This window comes from Pinus tabuliformis, chromosome J (assembly GCF_031772625.1).
Source record: "Pinus tabuliformis cultivar Carrire ecotype Pingquan chromosome J, CPIR1, whole genome shotgun sequence".
In the NCBI taxonomy this organism is placed as follows: domain Eukaryota; kingdom Viridiplantae; phylum Streptophyta; class Pinopsida; order Pinales; family Pinaceae; genus Pinus; species Pinus tabuliformis.
Window position 1 is genome coordinate 243,327,921 of NC_142295.1, and position 22,269 is coordinate 243,350,189.

General features: G+C 36.1%; 1 protein-coding gene and 2 pseudogenes across 1 annotated transcript; 2 read left to right on the forward strand and 1 right to left on the reverse strand.

Annotated features, from left to right (window-relative positions):
* Nucleotides 1-7,609: 7,609 nt before the first annotated feature.
* On the reverse strand, nt 7,610-9,366 carry LOC149226661 (beta-1,6-galactosyltransferase GALT29A-like). Its single transcript, XM_089380262.1, has 4 exons — nt 9,321-9,366; nt 8,931-9,007; nt 8,343-8,594; nt 7,610-8,254 (listed from the first exon to the last, which is right to left on the reverse strand). The coding sequence occupies exons 1-4, from the start codon at nt 9,364-9,366 to the stop codon at nt 7,610-7,612; spliced, it is 1,020 nt and encodes a 339-aa protein (XP_089236388.1).
* A 3,753-nt stretch (nt 9,367-13,119) lies between these two features.
* Nucleotides 13,120-13,845, forward strand: LOC149226662 (hypersensitive-induced response protein 4 pseudogene; annotated as a pseudogene).
* A 3,656-nt stretch (nt 13,846-17,501) lies between these two features.
* Nucleotides 17,502-18,202, forward strand: LOC149226663 (hypersensitive-induced response protein 4 pseudogene; annotated as a pseudogene).
* Nucleotides 18,203-22,269: the final 4,067 nt, after the last annotated feature.

Consider the following 22,269-nt stretch of genomic DNA (forward strand, 5'->3'; position numbering starts at 1 on the left):
TATCCACAGTGTAATTCTCGGCACTGGTGGATACTGCAATTACATCGTTTGCAGGTGGAGTTTATCATGGAAAAGTTAATACACGCCTCCAGGCATCAGTATGATCACTCCAAATGGGAGGTTTGCAACACCCAAGAGGATCTGCTTGTCTATGAGAAAGATCATGTGATTTTTTTTGGTTTGGGGATCGATGTAACAAAAGCATGAAAGTCAATTTTTTTTTAATAATAATAATATATATAAGAGATATATATATATATTATTATTACATGGAATTTTTATTTATTTTTATTTATGTGTTTTTTTTTTTTTTTTTAATGCAACAAATCTTAAAAAGAAAAGAAAACATATTTTTTTATTTTTATGTTGATTTTATTTATTGCTTTAGATTTTTTTAAACAACAAATTAAAAAACAATTTTTTTTTTTTTTAATTTGTTATTTAAGTTGAGATGTTTTTTTAGGTTGTAAAATCAACAATTTTTTTTTTTTTTTTTTTAAACCTAATAGAGAAATATTCTAAAATTAAACAATAGTTAGTTTTTTTAAATATCTAAAAAAACAAAAGAAATGGTTATTTTTTAAATATCTAAAAAAACAAAGAAAATGGTTAATTTTTTTTTTTATTTAATAATATATAAAAAATTTATGTTTTAAATCTAAAATTAAAAAACTAAATTTCGTCTAAAAATTTAAAGATGTTTTTTTCATTCACAAAATTCTTTATTGTCATGTTGCACATTAGTTCTCCAGCAAGAGTATTTTTATTCGAACGAAATCAATAGATTTTCTGATCTTCCTGATCGCACGAAGCGCAGGAAGAGAGCATACTAATCGCTTGATTCGTTTTTATTCATGCAGGGGGGTTCCAAAAAGGATTGAATTTAAAACTAGCTAAATATTAAAACATAGAAAACTCAAACTTAAACTCCTTTGTGAAGATCCTGCTGTCACCAGGTTTCACAAATTATTTTGTCTAAAGAAAAATACTAGAACTGAATTAAATTCCTAATGCCTAATCCCTTAGCACCATCCCCGGCAACGACGCCAAAATGTTAGGCAATTTATTGGGCTTAAATTGCTGCATTAAATTATCAACCAGGGAAACTCGTAAGCTTGTGATGATGCCAACAAAATATATGCAGGAGTAGGCAACTAACTTTATGTCTAACTAAATTATTTACGATTCAATATAATATGCAAGGGAAGAGGCTCCTAACTAAGGAGGTCCTGGTTGTCCTTCCCTACAGTATCATAGAGAAATCATTCATAAAACCAGAAACTTGAAATAAAGACAAGAGAATGAACTTTAATTGTTGTTCAGATTCAAAGAGAGAAAGACTAACTTAGTCTCTTGATTGTCCTCTCATGTACTAATCCAAACTAAACTAAGATTCATCCATAAACATAAGAAATAAAATAACTTGAAACATAAAAGCAAAAGAATGAATTTCAATTATCATATGAATCAAATGGAGAGAGAGCCTAACTTAGACTCTTGGTTATCTTCTCATATGATACTTGAAACATAAAAGCAAAAGAATGAATTTCAATTATCATGCAAATCAAATGGAGAGAGAGAGAGCCTAACTTAGACCCTTGGATATCCTCTCATATGTTGATAAGATTCTAATTTAAAAACTCATTCATCAATCGCAAACAAATCCTCAAACATCTAAGCAATTAAATGAAATAAGATCTAATATGAAATAACATGCTCCTTTGATCCTTCTAGAGTGAGCTCAATTCTCCTAAGAACAAAGTGACAAGCTATTCCATATACTACATTAAGGCAACTTATATCTAAAACTACATAATGGAAATATATGTACAACTTATATCTAAAACTACATAATGAAAATATATGTAAAATGAAGCTTTATTCTATTCCATCATAAGTTGGATACAATGCTCCAAGAGTCCTCTCCTTTGGAATGGAGGAGGTACTCCTATTTATACAATGAGATGAGATAACAAACTCATAATAATGATCCACTAATCTCTCTTTAGTTCCATACATTTCTCAACCATCTAGACACATAACCCTATCCTCCATGATTTCCTCCATGAGGTCCATGATCTTCTCCATGAGATCATGATTTTTTCCATGAGGCTTATCTTATCAAATTCGAATTTGATCATTCAAGGCCACATAAAGATGCCCTGGAAGCTTCCTTTGTACCTACACATGTCAACAAAATCATTCTAATTGTTAGGTATAAGTATAAGCATATTATTTTCTAAAGTTTAGCCATAAATCCACTTAAAAATGTTAAGAATTAATAAACTTTGGAAAAGCATTGTTATAACCCAATAATGAGGTAAATGTAATGATATGGAGGTGGAATGGAGGTGACATGAAGGTAAAATGTGAAGATATTGGTGAATAATGGAGTGAAAATAGGGACTATTTTGAGGCCCAACATCTCCCCCAAACTCAAGGTATTGCATATCCTCATGCAATCTATTACATTACTTTTGGAGCTTTGGCTTAAACTCTGCATGATATCATTTACATAACTTTTGCAAAGCGTTATTTTGATGAACTACAACTTGGTTGGTTCTTGTGTTTCAACCATATTTTGTTTGTTGCATTCAATGTATGATCTTTGCATATTGATAATGTGATTTTTATTGCAGAGTATTTTTGTTGTAATGCATCATGGTTGGTTCTTGTGTAACAAGCATGATTGTATTGGCATCCAATTAACTTTTAAATACTTTTGTCAAAGCCATTTGTATGCTCATGTAATAGTGAATATAGCTTGAAGGTAAGTGGGGTTTAGAATGTGATATATGAATGTGGATGTTATATGAATGTGACAAAGTATGTATGTAAATGTATCCTTCCCCTTAAACGGATGGTTTGGGAAGCTATGTGAAATGAGGAAGGAAGTGAAGTTTTTCCAAAAATTATTATTCTAACTTTTCAAGGAATTTAATGGTTAAAAGTTAGAAAATATCATACCTAAACTTACCCTTCCAAAAGTAGATGAGGGTCGTGCACGTGTGGCTGCAGAAACTGTTGTTCGTAGGCTTCTTTACTTGGTTGGGAAAATGGTGGATGAATCATGCATGTTCAACGACCACAATTTTGCTCTGAAGCTTCTTCTTCAAGTTGTGGCTGAAAGATGGATCTGTATTGTCGTAATCCGAGGAGTCTGCTGAACATGGCTGAAAGTCGTATCTGCTGCTGGATCCTCTACTGCTGGATGATGAATCCGATGAGTCTGCTAAATATGGCTGAAAATCTATAAGGCTTGGAAGGTATATAAAATATAGATGTTACATTTCCAAAAATGTTGGGCAATTTATTGGGCTTAAATTGCTGCATTAAATTATCGACCAGGGAAACTCGTAAGCTTGTGATGATGCCAGCAAAATATATGCAGGGGTAGGCAACTAACTCTATGTTTAACTAAATTATTTACGATTCAATATAATATGCAAGGGAAGAGGCTCATAACTAAGGAGGTCCTGGTTGTCCTTCCCTACAGTATCATAGAGAAATCATTCATAAAACCAGAAACTTGAAATAAAGACAAGAGAATGAACTTTAATTGTTGTTCAGATTCAAAGAGAGAGAAAGACTAACTTAGTCTCTTGATTGTCCTCTCATGTACTAATCCAAACTAAACTAAGATTCATCCATAAGCATAAGAAATAAAATAACTTGAAACATAAAAGCAAAAGAATGAATTTCAATTATCATATGAATCAAATGGAGAGAGAGCCTAACTTAGACTCTTGATTATCTCCTCATATGATACCTGAAACATAAAAGCAAAAGAATGAATTTCAATTATCATGCAAATCAAATGGAGAGAGAGAGAGAGCCTAACTTAGACCCTTGGATATCCTCTCATATGTTGATAAGATTCTAATTTAAAAACTCATTCATCAATCGCAAACAAATCCTCAAACATTTAAGCAATTAAATGAAATAAGATCTAATATGAAATAACATGCTCCTTTGATCCTTCTAGAGTGAGCTCAATTCTCCTAAGAACAAAGTGACAAGCTATTCCATATACTACATTAAGGCAACTTATATCTAAAACTACATAATGGAAATATATGTACAACTTATATCTAAAACTACATAATGAAAATATATGTAAAATGAAGCTTTATTCTATTCCATCATAAGTTGGATACAATGCTCCAAGAGTCCTTTCCTTTGGAATGGAGGAGGTACTCCTATTTATACAATGAGATGAGATAACAAACTCATAATGATGATCCACTAATCTCTCTTTAGTTCCATACATTTCGCAACCATCTAGACACATAACCCTATCCTCCATGATTTCCTCCATGAGGTCCATGATCTTCTCCATGAGATCATGATCTTTTCCATGAGGCTTATCTTATCAAATTCGAATTTGATCATTCAAGGCCACATAAAGATGCCCTGGAAGCTTCCTTTGTACCTACACATGTCAACAAAATCATTCTAATTGTTAGGTATAAGTATAAGCATATTATTTTCTAAAGTTTAGCCATAAATCCACTTAAAAATGTTAAGAATTAATAAACTTTGGAAAAGCATTGTTATAACCCAATAATGAGGTAAATGTAATGATATGGAGGTGGAATGGAGGTGACATGAAGGTAAAATGTGAAGATATTGGTGAATAATGGAGTGAAAATAGGGACTATTTTGAGGCCCAACATCTCCCCCAAACTCAAGGTATTGCATATCCTCATGCAATCTATTACATTACTTTTTGAGCTTTGGCTTAAACTCTGCATGATATCATTTACATAACTTTTGCAAAGCGTTATTTTGATGAACTACAACCTGGTTGGTTCTTGTGTTTCAACCATATTTTGTTTGTTGCATTCAATGTATGATCTTTGCATATTGATAATGTGATTTTTATTGCAGAGTATTTTTGTTGTAATGCATCATGGTTGGTTCTTGTGTAACAAGCATGATTGTATTGGCATCCAATTAACTTTTAAATACTTTTGTCAAAGCCATTTGTATGCTCATGTAATAGTGAATATAGCTTGAAGGTAAGTGGGGTTTAGAATGTGATATATGAATGTGGATGTTATATGAATGTGACAAAGTATGTATGTAAATGTATCCTTCCCCTTAAACGGATGGTTTGGGAAGCTATGTGAAATGAGGAAGGAAGTGAAGTTTTTCCAAAAATTATTATTCTAACTTTTCAAGGAATTTAATGGTTAAAAGTTAGAAAATATCATACCTTAACTTACCCTTCCAAAAGTAGATGAGGGTTGTGCACGTGTGGCTGCAAAAACTGTTGTTTGTAGGCTTCTTTACTTGGTTGGGAAAATGGTGGATGAATCATGCATGTTCAACGACCACAATTCTGCTCTGAAGCTTCTTCTTCAAGTTGTGGATGAAAGATGGATCTGTATTGTCGTAATCTGAGGAGTCTGCTGAACATGGTTGAAAGTCGTATCTGCTGCTGGATCCTCTACTGCTGGATGATGAATCCGATGAGTCTGCTAAATATGGCTGAAAATATATAAGGCTTGGAAGGTATACAAAATATAGATGTTACATTTCCCTCCCAACCTTATTGATTGACTTGTCCTCAAGTGATGACAAACTGAAAAACAATGAAAAGAAATTGGCTTCATCTGCTACAAAATATGGGTCTTCAAGTCTTCAACGCTCGATGGCAGAAATCTTACTATGTGATTAAATTTGTCGATGTCGAACATAGCAAGAAGTTGTTGACTTAGTGGCCATTAATGAATGCCCCTAGCCAACACAAGAGCTCCCACCATCGATTCCAATGGGAGTCAGGATGCCTAACACATCTTTGTAGGTACGAATAAATTTGTCGTGGTCGAGTCACCTACAAGATCCAATGGACAAGGGATATTAATGTACGCCCATTGTTCATTGGCAAGAGTACTTGCCATTAAGGCATGCAAGCCTCTAGGTGTTTTTTCAATGATACTTAGACTCTAGGACTTCGACTCAAGCAGAGTTTTATTTCGGAAATGAAGGGGAATGGTAATGACATGGAAAATGAGAATAAGCTTGTAAGGAATGGATGTAAGGAAATGCACGGTGTATGAATAAATACTCTTGTTGTGAAAAATGGACATGGAAATGGTATGCTTTATGGACATGGACAATTGGTGGAAAATCTTTTGCAAAGAGGGAGTGCAAAGTAATGGTTGTGGACATGGATTTGTCTTTTAGAAATTTTCATGAAATTAGTCGTTTGAATACCAATTGTGCGCACAATGTAATCTCCTTAATGTATACTTGATTGTCCTGTAACCTGTAAAAAAACTTGGTACAAAGAAAACATAAGTGTGCTCTAGAAGAAATGGCCAGTTTCTTCATGATTCTTACGCAAAAATTTCATACCAAATAAAACAAATTAAGGACAAACAAAGTGTTAAAATTGACTTAATCATGATATTAATATCAATCCATTTTTTTTAAAATAACCATGAAAAGTAATACTCCCTGTTTGTGTCAGCTGACTTCTGTGCATGGCGAAAAGTTTGGCGTTTGCTGTGTCCTGTGGATTAGTACGTTATAAAAGCATACAACAATATCAAATTGTCAATTCTATGCAAGTTAATCAGCAAATCCACCAAATGTTCTTTTAAATTTTGCTTCCAAAAGTTCCATTATTTATTTTCAAACCTGTGTGAATTTTGTGAAAAGTGTGTTTGTTTGTTTGTTTTTTTTAAAATTTTTTTTTTTTTCTTTCATCCTGTTCTCATGATTCTCTCAATTTTCATGCCTCCAAAGTTTTCATCCTGTTCTTGTAATTCTCCTGATTCTCTCAATTTTCATAGTTTTGTTTTATGCCAGTACCCTTCACATGCCAATGTTTACTTTTTTAAATCCTTCTAAACAACAATTGTTAACTATTATTTTATTATTATTATTATTATTATTTTTTATTTATTGTTTATTTATTTATTTTTATTTTGTTCAAACTTGATAACAAAAAAAATATATTAATATAATTAATACAATCATATTAATATATTAATAGAATTAATATATTAAGACAATCATTCATATATATATATATATATATATATATATATATATATATATATATATATATATATATTAATACAAATCAAATATTATATAAGTTGTATTATATTAAAACAACTTGTCCTGACGATGAACCACACTAGTTGGTTCGAAACGTGTCGACAAATGAGATTCCATGTGATTTTCGCCGAAGAATCTTTCTCTAACTTGATATGGATCACAGAAGCCTAAAATCTATTATATCAATCATTAATTATAGGTAAATATATACAAAAAAACAAATCACACAATCAAAACAAATCAATCCTTAAAAAAAAATATAACTACTAATATTCCAATATAAATATAAAGAAATCAAAGCATTAAATGAAAATCTATATATATAAAACAAATAAAAATAAAAATAAATATATTACAATTAAACTACATGTAATATATTACAATTAAATATTACAATTAAAACGTAATAATATAAATGTAATATATTACAATTAAATCATTAAAAGAAATCCAACCAAAACGTAATGCAAAATGACATTTGGAGGGTGCACAATCTCCTATCCAACTTTATTTTCTCATTCTGTTTGTCAACGAATCAAGGGTAATGGTGCTTGGCCTGAGAAGATTTACCGAAACCGAAGATACTTACCTTCTCGCAAATCCCCAGTGCGACCATCACTGCCTGCATTCCAGACGAGTAATGGAACATTGAATCATCGTGCGCCGCGCTCCATTCCTCCGGATGCTTACCGGTGGTCTCTACAAAATTCTTGAGAGAATAATACTTCACTACTCTGCCACAGAGATTATCGAATCGTGCGTCTGTGACGAGCAGGGGCGCCTTGTGGGATGCATTGCAGAGGGCAAAATCCATCAAATGCACGGCCTGGCAGATGTACATAATAATTGGGACGGTTTCCCCGTATGGATGGCAGAAGCACCCGGTTCTTCTGGCACAGGAATGGAGAATATTGCTGTTAACGAATGCAAGAGTGGTTTTGGAGTCCACGATGTTTTCAAAACCCCCGGTGCGGGCGTTGTTGAGTCGGATTACCATTTCATGGGAATCGATCAGCGGTCCTTGGGTTTTCTGAAGCAGGATACCGCTGTTACCGACCACGGCGCAACTCCGGTAGTGTTTCCCAGGTCGAATGTCCACAGCCCCCGTGGTATTGTAGTGACGATCCAAGGGGGTTTTCACGAGATCGCGGAGCTCCGCCATGACCCGCGGGTGGAATCGCTTGTTGGGCAATCAACTCCATCGTTCAGTAAAACCCAGAAACAGTTTCAGGAAAAGGCTGTGGATCATGCTATCAGGTAAAATGCACCGGCAATCCTCTGTGTTCCGAAACGGGAGTGACCGTTGTGGTCGCTGACGAATCATCTGGGCAATCACAGTTTGTTCTCAGCGGTACTGCCTTCCAAGATATGGCGTCTGATCCTCGTAGAGGTACAGATCTGCTTTGTTTCGAAGCGTGCCTTGTGAATATCAGAGAACCAATATTTTCTTCCACGTCAATTCGGGTTCCAGTGCTTACTGGCTGGGGCTCCTTGTTGAATACGTAAATGGAGATGGCGACCTTGGAGCGGTTGATTTAAAACAGGCAAACTCCAATACATGGCAACCAATGCAAAAAAAACATTGAGTGCAAATTGGGCTTTGAACAGTGGTCCTCTGAGTGTTCCCTTCTCCATTCGCCTTACAACCCTCTCCACAGGCAAATCTCTCATCATAGATAACGCTATTCCAGAGGATTGGCAGCCAAATGCTACGTACAATACCAAGGCCAACTTTCATTGAAAGCAAGCCAACGATTCAGAGGATATCTCCAATAATAATGCGACCCTTTCCTGCTCTTTAATAGGCGGAAATCAATCAAGTCATCAGGCTGTGAGACAGGCCTCGGTGTACGCACAGGCCAACATTTTAAGCTGCTTGAAACTCTAATTCCAGCAAATGGTGGAAGGGCCAGGTGGTGCAACGTATGTAACCCTGCCCATAGCTCCAAGAGAAATAGCAATACGGTGTTCCATCATGCCCTTCGCTTTAAAAAGTGGAGAAGCCGATAATGAAAGAACGGCCGAGTTTGGGAAGCTCTTAGTTACTTTTCTAGCGCCGTATCGCACTTTTTGTCTCAACCATCCGTGACTGCACCAGAGCTGAGTGAAGGTAAACGTTGTGGAGAATAATATTACAGCCATCAATACTCACAGCTTGCTTGATAGAATTTGATTGTATGCGTGGGATCAAAAGCCCTAGTAGCAATTCCACTCCATTCGGCTTAGCTTAATCGCAGTTGCGCTACCAATATCCTCTTGAATATCAGCACCGATGAGAGCAATTTCCACCATTATCCACAGTGTAATTCTCGGCACCGGTGGATACTGCAATTACACCGTTTGCAGGTGGAGTTTATCATGGAAAAGTTAATAAACGCCTCCAGGCATCAGTATGATCACTCCAAATGGGAGGTTTGCAATGCCCAAGAGGATCTGCTTGTCTATGAGAAAGATCATGTGATTTTTTTTGGTTTGGGGATCGATGTAACAAAAGCATGAAAGTCAATTTTTTTTTTTAATAATAATAATATATATAAGAGATATATATATTATTATTACATGGAATTTTATTTATTTATTTATTTATTTTTATTTATGCGTTTTTTTTTTTTAATGCAACAAATCTTAAAAAGAAAAGAAAACATATTTTTTTATTTTTATGTTGATTTTATTTATTGCTTTAGATTTTTTTAAACAACAAATTAAAAAACAATATTTTTTTTTAATTTGTTATTTAAGTTGAGATGTTTTTTTTGGTTGTAAAATCAACCAATTCTTTTTTTTTTTTTTAACCTAATAGAGAAATATTCTAAAATTAAACAATAGTTAGTTTTTTTTTTAATATCTAAAAAAAACAAAAGAAATGGTTATTTTTTAAATATCTAAAAAAACAAAGAAAATGGTTAATTTTTTTTTTTTTTAATAATATATAAAAAAAAATTTATGTTTTAAATCTAAAATTAAAAAAACTAAATTTCGTCTAAAAATTTAAAGATGTTTTTTTTCATTCACAAAATTCTTTATTGTCATGTTGCACATTAGTTCTCCAGCAAGAGTATTTTTATTCGAACGAAATCAATAGATTTTCTGATCTTCCTGATCACACGAAGCGCAGGAAGAGATCATACTAATCGCTTGATTCGTTTTTATTCATGCAGGGGGGTTCCAAAAAGGATTGAATTTAAAACTAGCTAAATATTAAAACATAGAAAACTCAAACTTAAACTCCTTCGTGAAGATCCTGTTGTCACCAGGTTTCACAAATTATTTTGTCTAAAGAAAAATACTAGAATTGAATTAAATTCCTAATGCCTAATCCCTTAGCACCATCCCCGGCAACGGCGCTAAATGTTGGGCAATTTATTGGGCTTAAATTGCTGCATTAAATTATCAACCAGGGAAACTCGTAAGCTTGTGATGATGCCAGCAAAATATATGCAGGAGTAGGCAACTAACTTTATGTCTAGCTAAATTATTTACGATTCAATATAATATGCAAGGGAAGAGGCTCCTAACTAAGGAGGTCCTGGTTGTCCTTCCCTACAGTATCATAGAGAAATCATTGATTATATAAAACTAGAAACTTGAAATGAAAACAAGAGAATGAACTTTAATTGTTGTTCAGATTCAAAGAGAGAGAAAGACTAACTTAGTCTCTTGATTGTCCTCTCATGTACTAATCCAAATTAAACTAAGATTCATCCATAAGTATAACAAATAAAATAACTTGAAACATAAAAGCAAAAGAATGAATTTCAATTATCATATGAATCAAATGGAGAGAGAGCCTAACTTAGACTCTTGGTTATCTCCTCATATGATACTTGAAACATAAAAGCAAAAGAATGAATTTCAATTATCATGCAAATCAAATGGAGAGAGAGAGCGCCTAACTTAGACCCTTGGATATCCTCTCATATGTTGATAAGATTCTAATTTAAAAACTCATTCATCAATCGCAAACAAATCCTCAAACATCTAAGAAATTAAATGAAATAAGATCTAATATGAAATAACATGCTACTTTGATCCTTCTAGAGTGAGCTCAATTCTCCTAAGAACAAAGTGACAAGCTATTCCATATACTACATTAAGGCAACTTATATCTAAAACTACATAATGGAAATATATGTACAACTTGTATCTAAAACTACATAATGAAAATATATGTAAAATGAAGCTTTATTCTATTCCATCATAAGTTGGATACAATGCTCCAAGAGTCCTTTCCTTTGGAATGGAGGAGGTACTCCTATTTATACAATGAGATGAGATAACAAACTCATAATGATGATCCACTAATCTCCCTTTAGTTCCATACATTTCTCAACCATCTAGACACATAACCCTATCCTCCATGATTTCCTCCATGAGGTCCATGATCTTCTCCATGAGATCATGATCTTTTCCATGAGGCTTATCTTATCAAATTCGAATTTGATCGTTCAAGGCCACATAAAGATGCCCTGGAAGCTTCCTTTGTACCTACACATGTCAACAAACTCATTCTAATTGTTAGGTATAAGTATAAGCATATTATTTTCTAAAGTTTAGCCATAAATCCACTTAAAAATGTTAAGAATTAATAAACTTTGGAAAAGCATTGTTATAACCCAATAATGAGGTAAATGTAATGATATGGAGGTGGAATGGAGGTGACATGAAGGTAAAATGTGAAGATATTGGTGAATAATGGAGTGAAAATAGGGACTATTTTGAGGCCCAACAGTCAAGTTTATATCCATGTACTCAAATATAAGAGAAAGAAGCTAGATCCTTCAAGAAAGAAAAGAATATTTGTTGGATATAATGAGTCATCAAAGGCCTAGATAATCTATATTCTAGGACCACGACAAGTTGAAGTTAGTATGGATATGACATTTGATGAGAATGTTGCCTACTATAAATCTAAAGAAGTTCTCATGGACTCTGATGATAACGAAGAACATGATGCTCCTGAGGAAGAAGGTTTAGGTCCATCCAATCCTGCATAACATTCCATAGATCTTCAAGAAGAGCCAGAAGGGCCTAACAATATAATGGACCCAGTTGTTGTTCCTAAAATTAGGAAGAGACCAACTTGGCTTAGATATGCTTTGCTGGAAGAAGAAGGACATGCAACACGGAAATGCACCTGCAAGGAAAGAAGAAGACTAATGAGGTATTATGTATATGCAACATTAATGACCAATCTCATTGATTCTGAGCCTTCCACATTTGAAGAAACAACTAGTAAACAAGTTTGGAAGGATGGGATGTTGGAAGAATGCCAATCGATTATAAAGAATGATGTATGGGATATTGTGCATAGACTTGAAGGGAAGTTGATAGTGGCCTCCAAATGGGTATACAAGATCAAACATGCAATGGATGGTAGTATTGACAAATAAAAGGTGAGATTTATGGCTAGAGGGTTGTCCCAGAAAGAAGGAGACAATTATGATGAGGCCTTTGCTCTGGTTTCTAGGCACACTACCATTAGAACTATTATTTATATTTCTTCTTCTATGGGTTGGAATTTATATCATATGGATGTAAAGACTGCTTTCCTCAATGGTGTGATTGAGGACGAAGTGGACATAGAACAACATCAAGGTTTTGAGGTTCATGGAAGAGAGTCTCACATTTGTGGATTGAAAAAATCCTTGTATGGACTTAAGAAGCTTGGTACTCTCGAATTGATAGCTACCTGACATGACTTGGTTTCTCCAAAAGTGATGTTGATACTGTTAGAATCCGTCTCATGTCAGAGATTGATTCTTCTTCAAAGACCCTGTTTTGAGGAAGAAATCATTAATGTGTTGTTTTAGATTATGTAATTTATCTTCAGCTCTTCAACTGGCAGCGACTTCAAGCTCCTACCTCTGTAAAAGCACAAAGAAAACAAAGCATACATCAGACTCTACTGTTGATGAATTTGGTCAAGTTTTATCTTCATATGGTTTCAACTATCATGGCACAAAGGTCCTCTACAGTGGCACCCTTGGTACAGAGCTTACTTGTGAAATATTCATTGGTCCAGTTTACTATCAACGACTTCGTCATATGGCTTCAGATAAATTTCAGGACAATGTCTTTGTGCAATTATTTTTCTCCATCCAGTATCGTGTTGTGAAACAGAATGCTGACGATGAATTTTATGAGCTGCAAAATCCTCAAGAACAAATTCAAGCTTATGTGTTTGATGTGGTTCGAGCAAATGTTCCAAAGATGAATTTGGATGAATTATTTGAGCAAAAGGGCAATGTTGCCAAAGTTGTGTTAGAAAAGATTGAAAAAGCAATGGGGTCATATGGGTATAACATACAACAGATACTTGTGGTTGATATAGTTCCGGATCCTTCAGTACATAAGGCAATGAATGAGATCAATGCAGCCCAACGACTTCAACTTGCAAGTGTGTTTAGAGGTGAAGCAGACAAAATACTACAAGTTAAAGGGCGGAAGCTGATGCAGAGGCAAGATATCTTGCTGGTGTTGAGGTTGCATGACAGAGACAAGCTATCACAGATGGGCTACGAGAAAATGTGTTAGAATTTTCCCATAAGGTCCCCGACACTTCTTCGAAGAATGTCATGGATTTAGTCATGATAACTCAGTACTTTGACACAATAAAAGATGTTGGGGCATCATCCAAGAACACGACTGTCTTCATTCCGCATGGTCCAGGGCATGTGAGAGACGTCAGTGAGCAAATAAGGAATGGACTTATGGAAGCATCAAGTGTCTCTCAGGATTTGCTTTAGAAAATTGCGAAGGATTTGATACTGTTTATGGTGCATGAAATATGCTTGGTTCCTTTACTTTCTGTGTGAATCCGGTGTCAAATTTCCTTGCTGAAGATGGTTCTTTTGAGAAAAATTTTCCTCTTTTAAGCTATGGTCAAATGGTCCATGACATTACATTTTCATCAGATGACATCTCAGCTAGTTGCCATGTGCAGAATACGCACCAGACAGCATTAAAGACATCGCCCTGTTCCAGCATGTTATATTATTTTAGTGTTAAAACATGAGCGTTGTTATGGCTTTACGGGTGCAAACCCATGGAATAGAAGTAGCCTTGAAGGCGTATTCCATGGTTACTATTTTATTTACAGTGGGAAATATATTGCAGCACCGAGTATGGACCACCACTTACATATATGCAGAGGTAATAGGTTTATTATGCAACGCAATAACAGTGTTAATCTTACAATTGTAGCCGAAATAAAATTACAATTTGGGCAGGAGCCATCCCAGCCTTCAATTCTATTAAGTTCCTTCCATAACTAGTCACGTTGTCATTCGGCAAGCGTAATTTTTCACGGCATATGTGCTATCTTAAGTGTCGTGTTACAATGCAAGGGACATAGTCAAGCTTTTACGCAACCATGCAAGCTTGGCACTATGGGTTGGAGGTAATGAGCAACACCCACCAGATGACATCATCGCGGGCTTTTTCTAAATCTGTTGAAGTTTGTTGCAAGTTGCAGTTCTGCGATCCATGGGGGCCACTATGTATTTATGGAATATATGGTTGCAGGCGAAGTTAGCATAGGTTTCCAAACAGTCTCTAGTGGTCGGTTCTGGAAATCTTGTGACCGATCCTCGGTCAATTGCGTTGCATTATTTGAGGTCTAGCAAAGGATTTTTGTTCCAGATGATGAGCTTCAAATCAGCCTGAGACAGACATGATTTTGTTCCATGATTTCCGCCAAAGATTGTTGGGATCTTTTGGAGATTTTGTGGGATTGTGGGCGATGTGTCTCTTAGAAGGTGAATTGTGAGCTATTGAATGCAACCATGCAAAACGCTCTCAGTATAGTTGTCACCATGAGCTGAATCAACAGAATGTTAGTTTAAAGGTTGTTTTATTAAAATGGCCAACGCATTTCCAGATTTGGGGCGCAGTTTGCAAAGTGGCATTCGTAGGTTCGTTTGCGTGTCAACAACTTGAAATCGAATCAGGGTAACATGCTTATTCTCCAAGAGAGCTGCACTGATGTATGTGGCTCTTACGTTATTTACGCTCCCGTTGATATAGTGGCCATGAATGTCTTTCTCAACGATGGTGATCCCAACCACGTGGCTCTTTTACCATCGGGTTTTGCTATTTTTCCTGATGGCACACAGTCGAGTTTGGGTAGCGATGTCATTAATGACAAAATCTCTAGTGGCTCGTTGTTGACTGTGGCTTTCCAGATTTTAGTCGACTCTGTGCCAACAGCAAAGCTATCTTTAGGGTCGGTTGCAACTGTCAACAGCCTCATATCCTGTACAATTGACCGAATTAAGACGGCTCTGAACTGTGAAAACGCTTGATTGAACAAGGCACCTCTTGTTTCTTGTTTCTCTATCTTTAAGAGCAGATGGAGGATTCTATTCTATTTTTATGGCTTTAGTTGAAACAACGCCCCTGTTTTGGGGGTCGATCTGTTGTTTTTTGTTTTTAGTTGATTTAATGTATAAAAAAATAATTTTTTAGAGAGAGAGAAGGGAGAGTTCTGAGTGCTGAGAGCTGGAGGAGAAACTGAGCTTCATTGTACAGTCTATGACAGAGATTTTTAATGAAATTACACAGCTCTGACTTCTGAGATTCTTGTGGTATGATAATTTAGCATAAGTTTTCCCTTGTTTCATATGTAATCTGTTATGTTTCATTTCACTACATGATCATTTCTAACTGAACAAATGAAGTGTTTAGGTAAGAATTCATGCCTGCCATGCTCTGCCTATAAGTTTGTTCATGTTTAATGTTTTCTACTGTTTAAGGAGGATTCAAAGTTATTGTTTGCCCTCCTTAGCTCCTCACCAGTCTTGCCATCCCATTTAAAATCTAGATTTGATGCTAAATTTCTTGCCTACCTTGCCTCAGTCGATAACCTGTGTTGTTCATTATATTTCTCTGTTCAAGCTGTGATTTTGCCCATGCAGCCCAGAAAAACCCCGTTATTTAATTAAAAACCCCAAATCAATATTTCTAATCAGTTTACTAGCCTAATATCAGTGTTACCCGTTTGGTCATCTCATCAATTGAAGATCTACCGAGATTGACCGGAGAGAGCCTTCTCCTGCCCCGTAGGGCTAGCTACGAGGCTGAATGGTTTGATGTAGCCTTGAGGTTTACCTTTCTCAGCCTGAGGTGAAATTTCAAGCGCTAACATACTGGCAACCATACTGGGGAGAACATTCAACTTGTTGATTGTCTTGTCCCAGTACATGCAATCAAGGTGCAGATCTGATGTTGATGGTGGACAGCAGTCAGACACTTATGCAGGCTGAACCATTCACCTGGCGACTCCAACTCGATCCAGACATTCCAACGCTTGCTGATCTATTCATGCAATGGTGGGGTATGTGGCAAACCCTGCCCTGTGTGAAGCTCTAAACGAATTTAGAGAATGGTTAGTGGATATTGAAATTAATGAAGAATTTTTCAGTATCTGTCTTCGTTTGTTGAAATCTCCAAAGTTCCCTTGGTTTAAAACTGGTGCCTGTGAGTTAATTGTTGAAAAACTTGAAAAGGAGATTCAATGTTTAGATGAGCAGATTCAGTCATATGATTTCCAAGACCCTAAAAAGTTCTTGGAAATCCTTCCTCATTCGAAACAAGATATCATAGACTTGCCTACAGATGTTTACATTGACAATGTGCAGCTGGAAGTATGTGTTGCAGAGTTGGGGCAGCCAACAGAGTCTGGCTTCCGTGATCCTATTGCGGCATACATGGACATGTTTTTCAGTTTGATTGACAGATCAGACTGTCTTTTCCGTGACCAGGGTCATTACGTGCATGAAGGGCTGCCAGCAACTGCATCTGTGACCTCGCGGAAGCATGCTCGAGCTACATCATTCTCAGGTTTACTTGAATGGTTAATTTGGCATTTTAGTATTACCTGATCTAGTGTTTGTACAACAAAGTAGGGTAGTTTTGTAAATAAATAAGCAGCCATAAGGGCAGCATCTTGTTTTAGTTTGCTTGCGTTCAGTTTCAGTTTGAAAATTAAGTTAAGAGTTGTGTTGATGATGACTCCATTGCCCAATGGGTGGAGGCACTGTCTGCTCTCCCAAAGTTCTGCGGTTCTTGGCACCTCCACGAAGCGGCAGCTGCCATCCCAAGTGGAGCCGATGTTAGACTCTGTCTCATGTCAGAGATTGATTCTTCTTCAAAACCCTGTTTTGAAGAAGAAATCATTAATGTGTTGTTTTAGATTATGTAATTTATCTTCAGCTCTTCAACTGGCAGCGACTTCAAGCTCCTACCTCTGTAAAAGCACAAAGAAAACAAAGCATACATCAGACTCTACTGTTGATGAATTTGGTCAAGTTTTATCTTCATATGGTTTCAACTATCATGGCACAGAGGTCCTCTACAGTGGCACCCTTGGTACAGAGCTTACTTGTGAAATATTCATTGGTCCAGTTTACTATCAACGACTTCGTCATATGGCTTCAGATAAATTTCAGGACAATGTCTTTGTGCAATTATTTTGCTCCATCCAGTATCATGTTGTGAAACAGAATGCTGACGATGCATTTTATGAGCTGCAAAATCCTCAAGAACAAATTCAAGCTTATGTGTTTGATGTGGTTCGAGCAAATGTTCCAAAGATGAATTTGGATGAATTATTTGAGCAAAAGGGCGATGTTGCCAAAGTTGTGTTAGAAAAGCTTGAAAAAGCAATGGGGTCATATGGGTATAACATACAACAGATACTTGTGGTTGATATAGTTCTGGATCCTTCAGTACAGAAGGCAATGAATGAGATCAATGCAGCCCAACGACTTCAACTTGCAAGTGTGTTTAGAGGTGAAGCAGACAAAATACTACAAGTTAAAGGGCGGAAGCTGATGCAGAGGCAAGATATCTTGCTGGTGTTGAGGTTGCACGACAGAGACAAGCTATCACAGATGGGCTACGAGAAAATGTGTTAGAATTTTCCCATAAGGTCCCCGGCACTTCTTCGAAGAATGTCATGGATTTAGTCATGATAACTCAGTACTTTGACACAATAAAAGATGTTGGGGCATCATCCAAGAACACGACTGTCTTCATTCCGCATGGTCCAGGGCATGTGAGAGACGTCAGTGAGAAAATAAGGAATGGACTTATGGAAGCATCAAGTGTCTCTCAGGATTTGCTTTAGAAAATTGCGAAGGATTTGATACTGTTTATGGTGCATGAAATATGCTTGGTTCCTTTACTTTCTGTGTGAATCCGGTGTCAAATTTCCTTGCTGAAGATGGTTCTTTTGAGAAAAAATTTCCTCTTTTAAGCTATGGTCAAATGGTCCATGACATTACATTTTCATCAGATGACATCTCAGCTAGTTGCCATGTGCAGAATACGCACCAGACAGCATTAAAGACATCACCCTGTTCTAGCATGTTATATTATTTTAGTGTTAAAACATGAGCGTTGTTATGGCTTTACGGGTGCAAACCCATGGAATAGAAGTAGCCTTGAAGGCGTATTCCATGGTTACTATTTTATTTACAGTGGGAAATATATTGCGGCACCGAGTATGGACCACCACTTACATATATGCAGAGGTAATAGGTTTATTATGCAACGCAATAACAGTGTTAATCTTACAATTGTAGCCGAAATAAAATTACAATTTGGGCAGGAGCCAGCCCAGCCTTCAATTCTATTAATTTCCTGCCATAACCAGTCACGTTGTCATTCGGCAAGCGTAATTTTTCACGGCATATGTGCTATCTTAAGTGTCGTGTTAAAATGCAAGGGACACAGTCAAGCTTTTACGCAACCATGCAAGCTTGGCACTATGGGTTGGAGGTAATGAGCAACACCCACCAGATGACATCATCGCGGGCTTTTTCTAAATCTGTTGAAGTTTGTTGCAAGTTGCAGTTCTGCGATCCATGGGGGCCACTATGTATTTATGGAATATATGGTTGCAGGCGAAGTTAGCATAGGTTTCCAAACAGTCTCTAGTGGTCGGTTCTGGAAATCTTGTGACCGATCCTCGGTCAATTGCGTTGCATTATTTGAGGTCTAGCAAAGGATTTTTGTTCCAGATGATGAGCTTCAAATCAGCCTGAGACAGACAGGATTTTGTTCCATGATTTCCGCCAAAGATTGTTGGGATCTTTTGGAGATTTTGTGGGATTGTGGGCGATGTGTCTCTTAGAAGGTGAATTGTGAGCTATTGAATGCAACCATGCAAAACGCTCTCAGTATAGTTGTCACCATGAGCTGAATTAGCAGAATGTTAGTTTAAAGGTTGTTTTATTAAAATGGCCAACGCATTTCCAGATTTGGGGCACAGTTTGTAAAGTGGCATTCATAGGTTCGTTTGCGTGTCAACAACTTGAAATCAAATCAGGGTAACATGCTTATTCTCCAGGAGAGCTGCACTGATGTATGTGGCTCTTACGTTATTTACGCTCCCGTTGATATAGTGGCCATGAATGTCGTTCTCAATGGTGGTGATCCCAACTACGTGGCTCTTTTACCATCGGGTTTTGCTATTTTGCCTGATGGCACACAGTCGAGTTTGGGTAGCGATGTCATTAATGACAAAATCTCCAGTGGCTCGTTGTTGACTGTGGCTTTCCAGATTTTAGTCGACTCTGTGCCAACAACAAAGCTATCTTTAGGGTCGGTTGCAACTGTCAACAGCCTCATATCCTGTACAGTTGACCGAATTAAGACGGCTCTGAACTGTGAAAACGCTTGATTGAACAAGGCGCCTCTTGTTTCTTGTTTCTCTATCTTTAAGAGAAGATGGAGGATTCTATTCTATTTTTATGGCTTTAGTTGAAACAACGCCCCTGTTTTGGGGGTCGATCTGTTGTTTTTTGTTTTTAGTTGATTTAATGTATAAAAAAATAATTTTTTAGAGAGAGAGAAGGGAGAGTTCTAAGTGCTGAGAGCTGGAGGAGAAACTGAGCTTCATTGTACAGTCTATGACAGAGATTTTTAATGAAATTACACAGCTCTGACTTCTGAGATTCCTGTGGTATGATAATTTAGCATAAGTTTTCCCTTGTTTCATATGTAATCTGTTATGTTTCATTTCACTACATGATCATTTCTAACTGAACAAATGAAGTGTTTAGGTAAGAATTCATGCCTGCCATGCTCTGCCTATAAGTTTGTTCATGTTTAATGTTTTCTACTGTTTAAGGAGGATTCAAAGTTATTGTTTGCCCTCCTTAGCTCCTCACCAGTCTTGCCATCCCATTTAAAATCTAGATTTGATGCTAAATTTCTTGCCTACCTTGCCTCAGTCGATAACCTGTGTTGTTCATTATATTTCTCTGTTCAAGCTGTGATTTTGCCCATGCAGCCCAGAAAAACCCCGTTATTTAATTAAAAACCCCAAATCAATCTTTCTAATCAGTTTACTAGCCTAATATCAATGTTACCCATTTGGTCATCTCATCAATTGAAGATCTACCGAGATTGACCGGAGAGAGCCTTCTCCTACCCCGTAGGGCTAGCTACGAGGCTGAATGGTTTGATGTAGTCTTGAGGTTTACCTTTCTCAGCCTGAGGTGAAATTTCAAGCGCTAACAGATACAAACTTATATATCAAGGTTTATAAGAATGAACTTGCGATTCTATTATTGTACGTTGACGACTTATTTTTGATAGGTGTGGAGCATCCCATTATTCGATGTAAGAGAGAGTTGGATTTTGAATTTGATATGAAGGATCTTGATTTGATGCACTACTATTTGGGACTAGAAGTTTGGTAGAAGCTTGGTGAAATCTTCCCTGGTCAAGGAAAATATATTATCAAGATCCTGCAAAAGTTTGGGATGATGGATTGTAAGTCAATGAAAACTCCTATGATAACAAATATGAGAAAGTAGAGAGACTCTGAGTTAGATTTGGTAGAACCATCCATGCACCGAAATATGATTGAATCACTGATCTATTTGGCTAATACTAGGTCAAACATTTTCTTTACAGTAAATACTCTAAGCCAGTTCTAGGTGGAACCAAGACACGATCATTGGATTGTAGCAAAGAATGCGTTTAAATATTTGCATGTACAATTGATTATGGTTTGAGGTATGTCTCAAACGATGATATATAGTTGTAGGAATATATAAATGCAAATTGGGTAGGGAGTGTTGTAGACAATATGAGGAAATTTGGTGGTTACTTCAGTTTGGGCTTCACTATGATTCCATGGATGAGTAGGAAGAAGACATCTATTTCTATAAGCATTGTCAAGGAAGAGTATATTACAACTAGTTTAGCGAGTTGTGAAGCAGTGTGGCTACCGAAGTTACTCGTAGGACTATTTGATCAGATGTTAAAACTAAATGTGATATGTGTTGTATCTCTGAGAAGATAATGGTCAGCTATCGTGCCAGGTCATATAAGATATTTGTTTTTGGGGGGTTTTGTTTTAATTTTGGAGGACCAATGTATGAAACAGAATTAGAACAGTGATGCCTAACCTTTTTGAATAATACTAATATTTAAACAAAGGGCTGCTATTAAAATCCACATAGTAATTTAGCTGGTTTGGTAATGAGTAGAAATAGAAATATGATATGACTATTACAGTTTTCAAATAGAAAATTAAATAACCATAAGTTAGAAAACCTTCAAACAATGTTCAGAAAGTTTAAGAGAATATGCCCAAGATTACAAAGATGCTGATGATTTTATGATTTAGAGGGAATTAGTCAAACAAACAGTTTATATAATTCATTCTCTTTAAAGACAATCACTTCAGAAATCTTATAGGATTAAATTGAGAAACAACTACTCCCACCTATTTATCTTTGTAAAAATTAAGAATATGAAGAAAACATAGTCAATGAAAACTGGAAAAACTTACAAGGAATACGAAACTATATGAATCAAAATTTACAATCCTTTGCTTTGCTATTAATGATTTAGAAAAGTCTGAGTACATTTAGTGCTTACAAATGTTTCTTCAAGGGTGCAACACTTAGTAACTCATGAAAGAGAGTTATTTATACAATCTTAGAGCTAAGAAAATATCTTAAACAAATTTACAAAAATAGATTAATACAAAATCAGGAAAATGAACTGATAGTCGATCTGTCACTATTTTGGTGTTGAACGGTTGATGACTGTTCCTGAAAATGTTGAATGTTGTTGAGATGGTGATGACTATTCTGAAAAATGTTGAATGTTATTGATCCTCCTTTCAGTCAAGTAGATCAGTTAACTGTTCCCAACGTTTCTTACATGGGATAG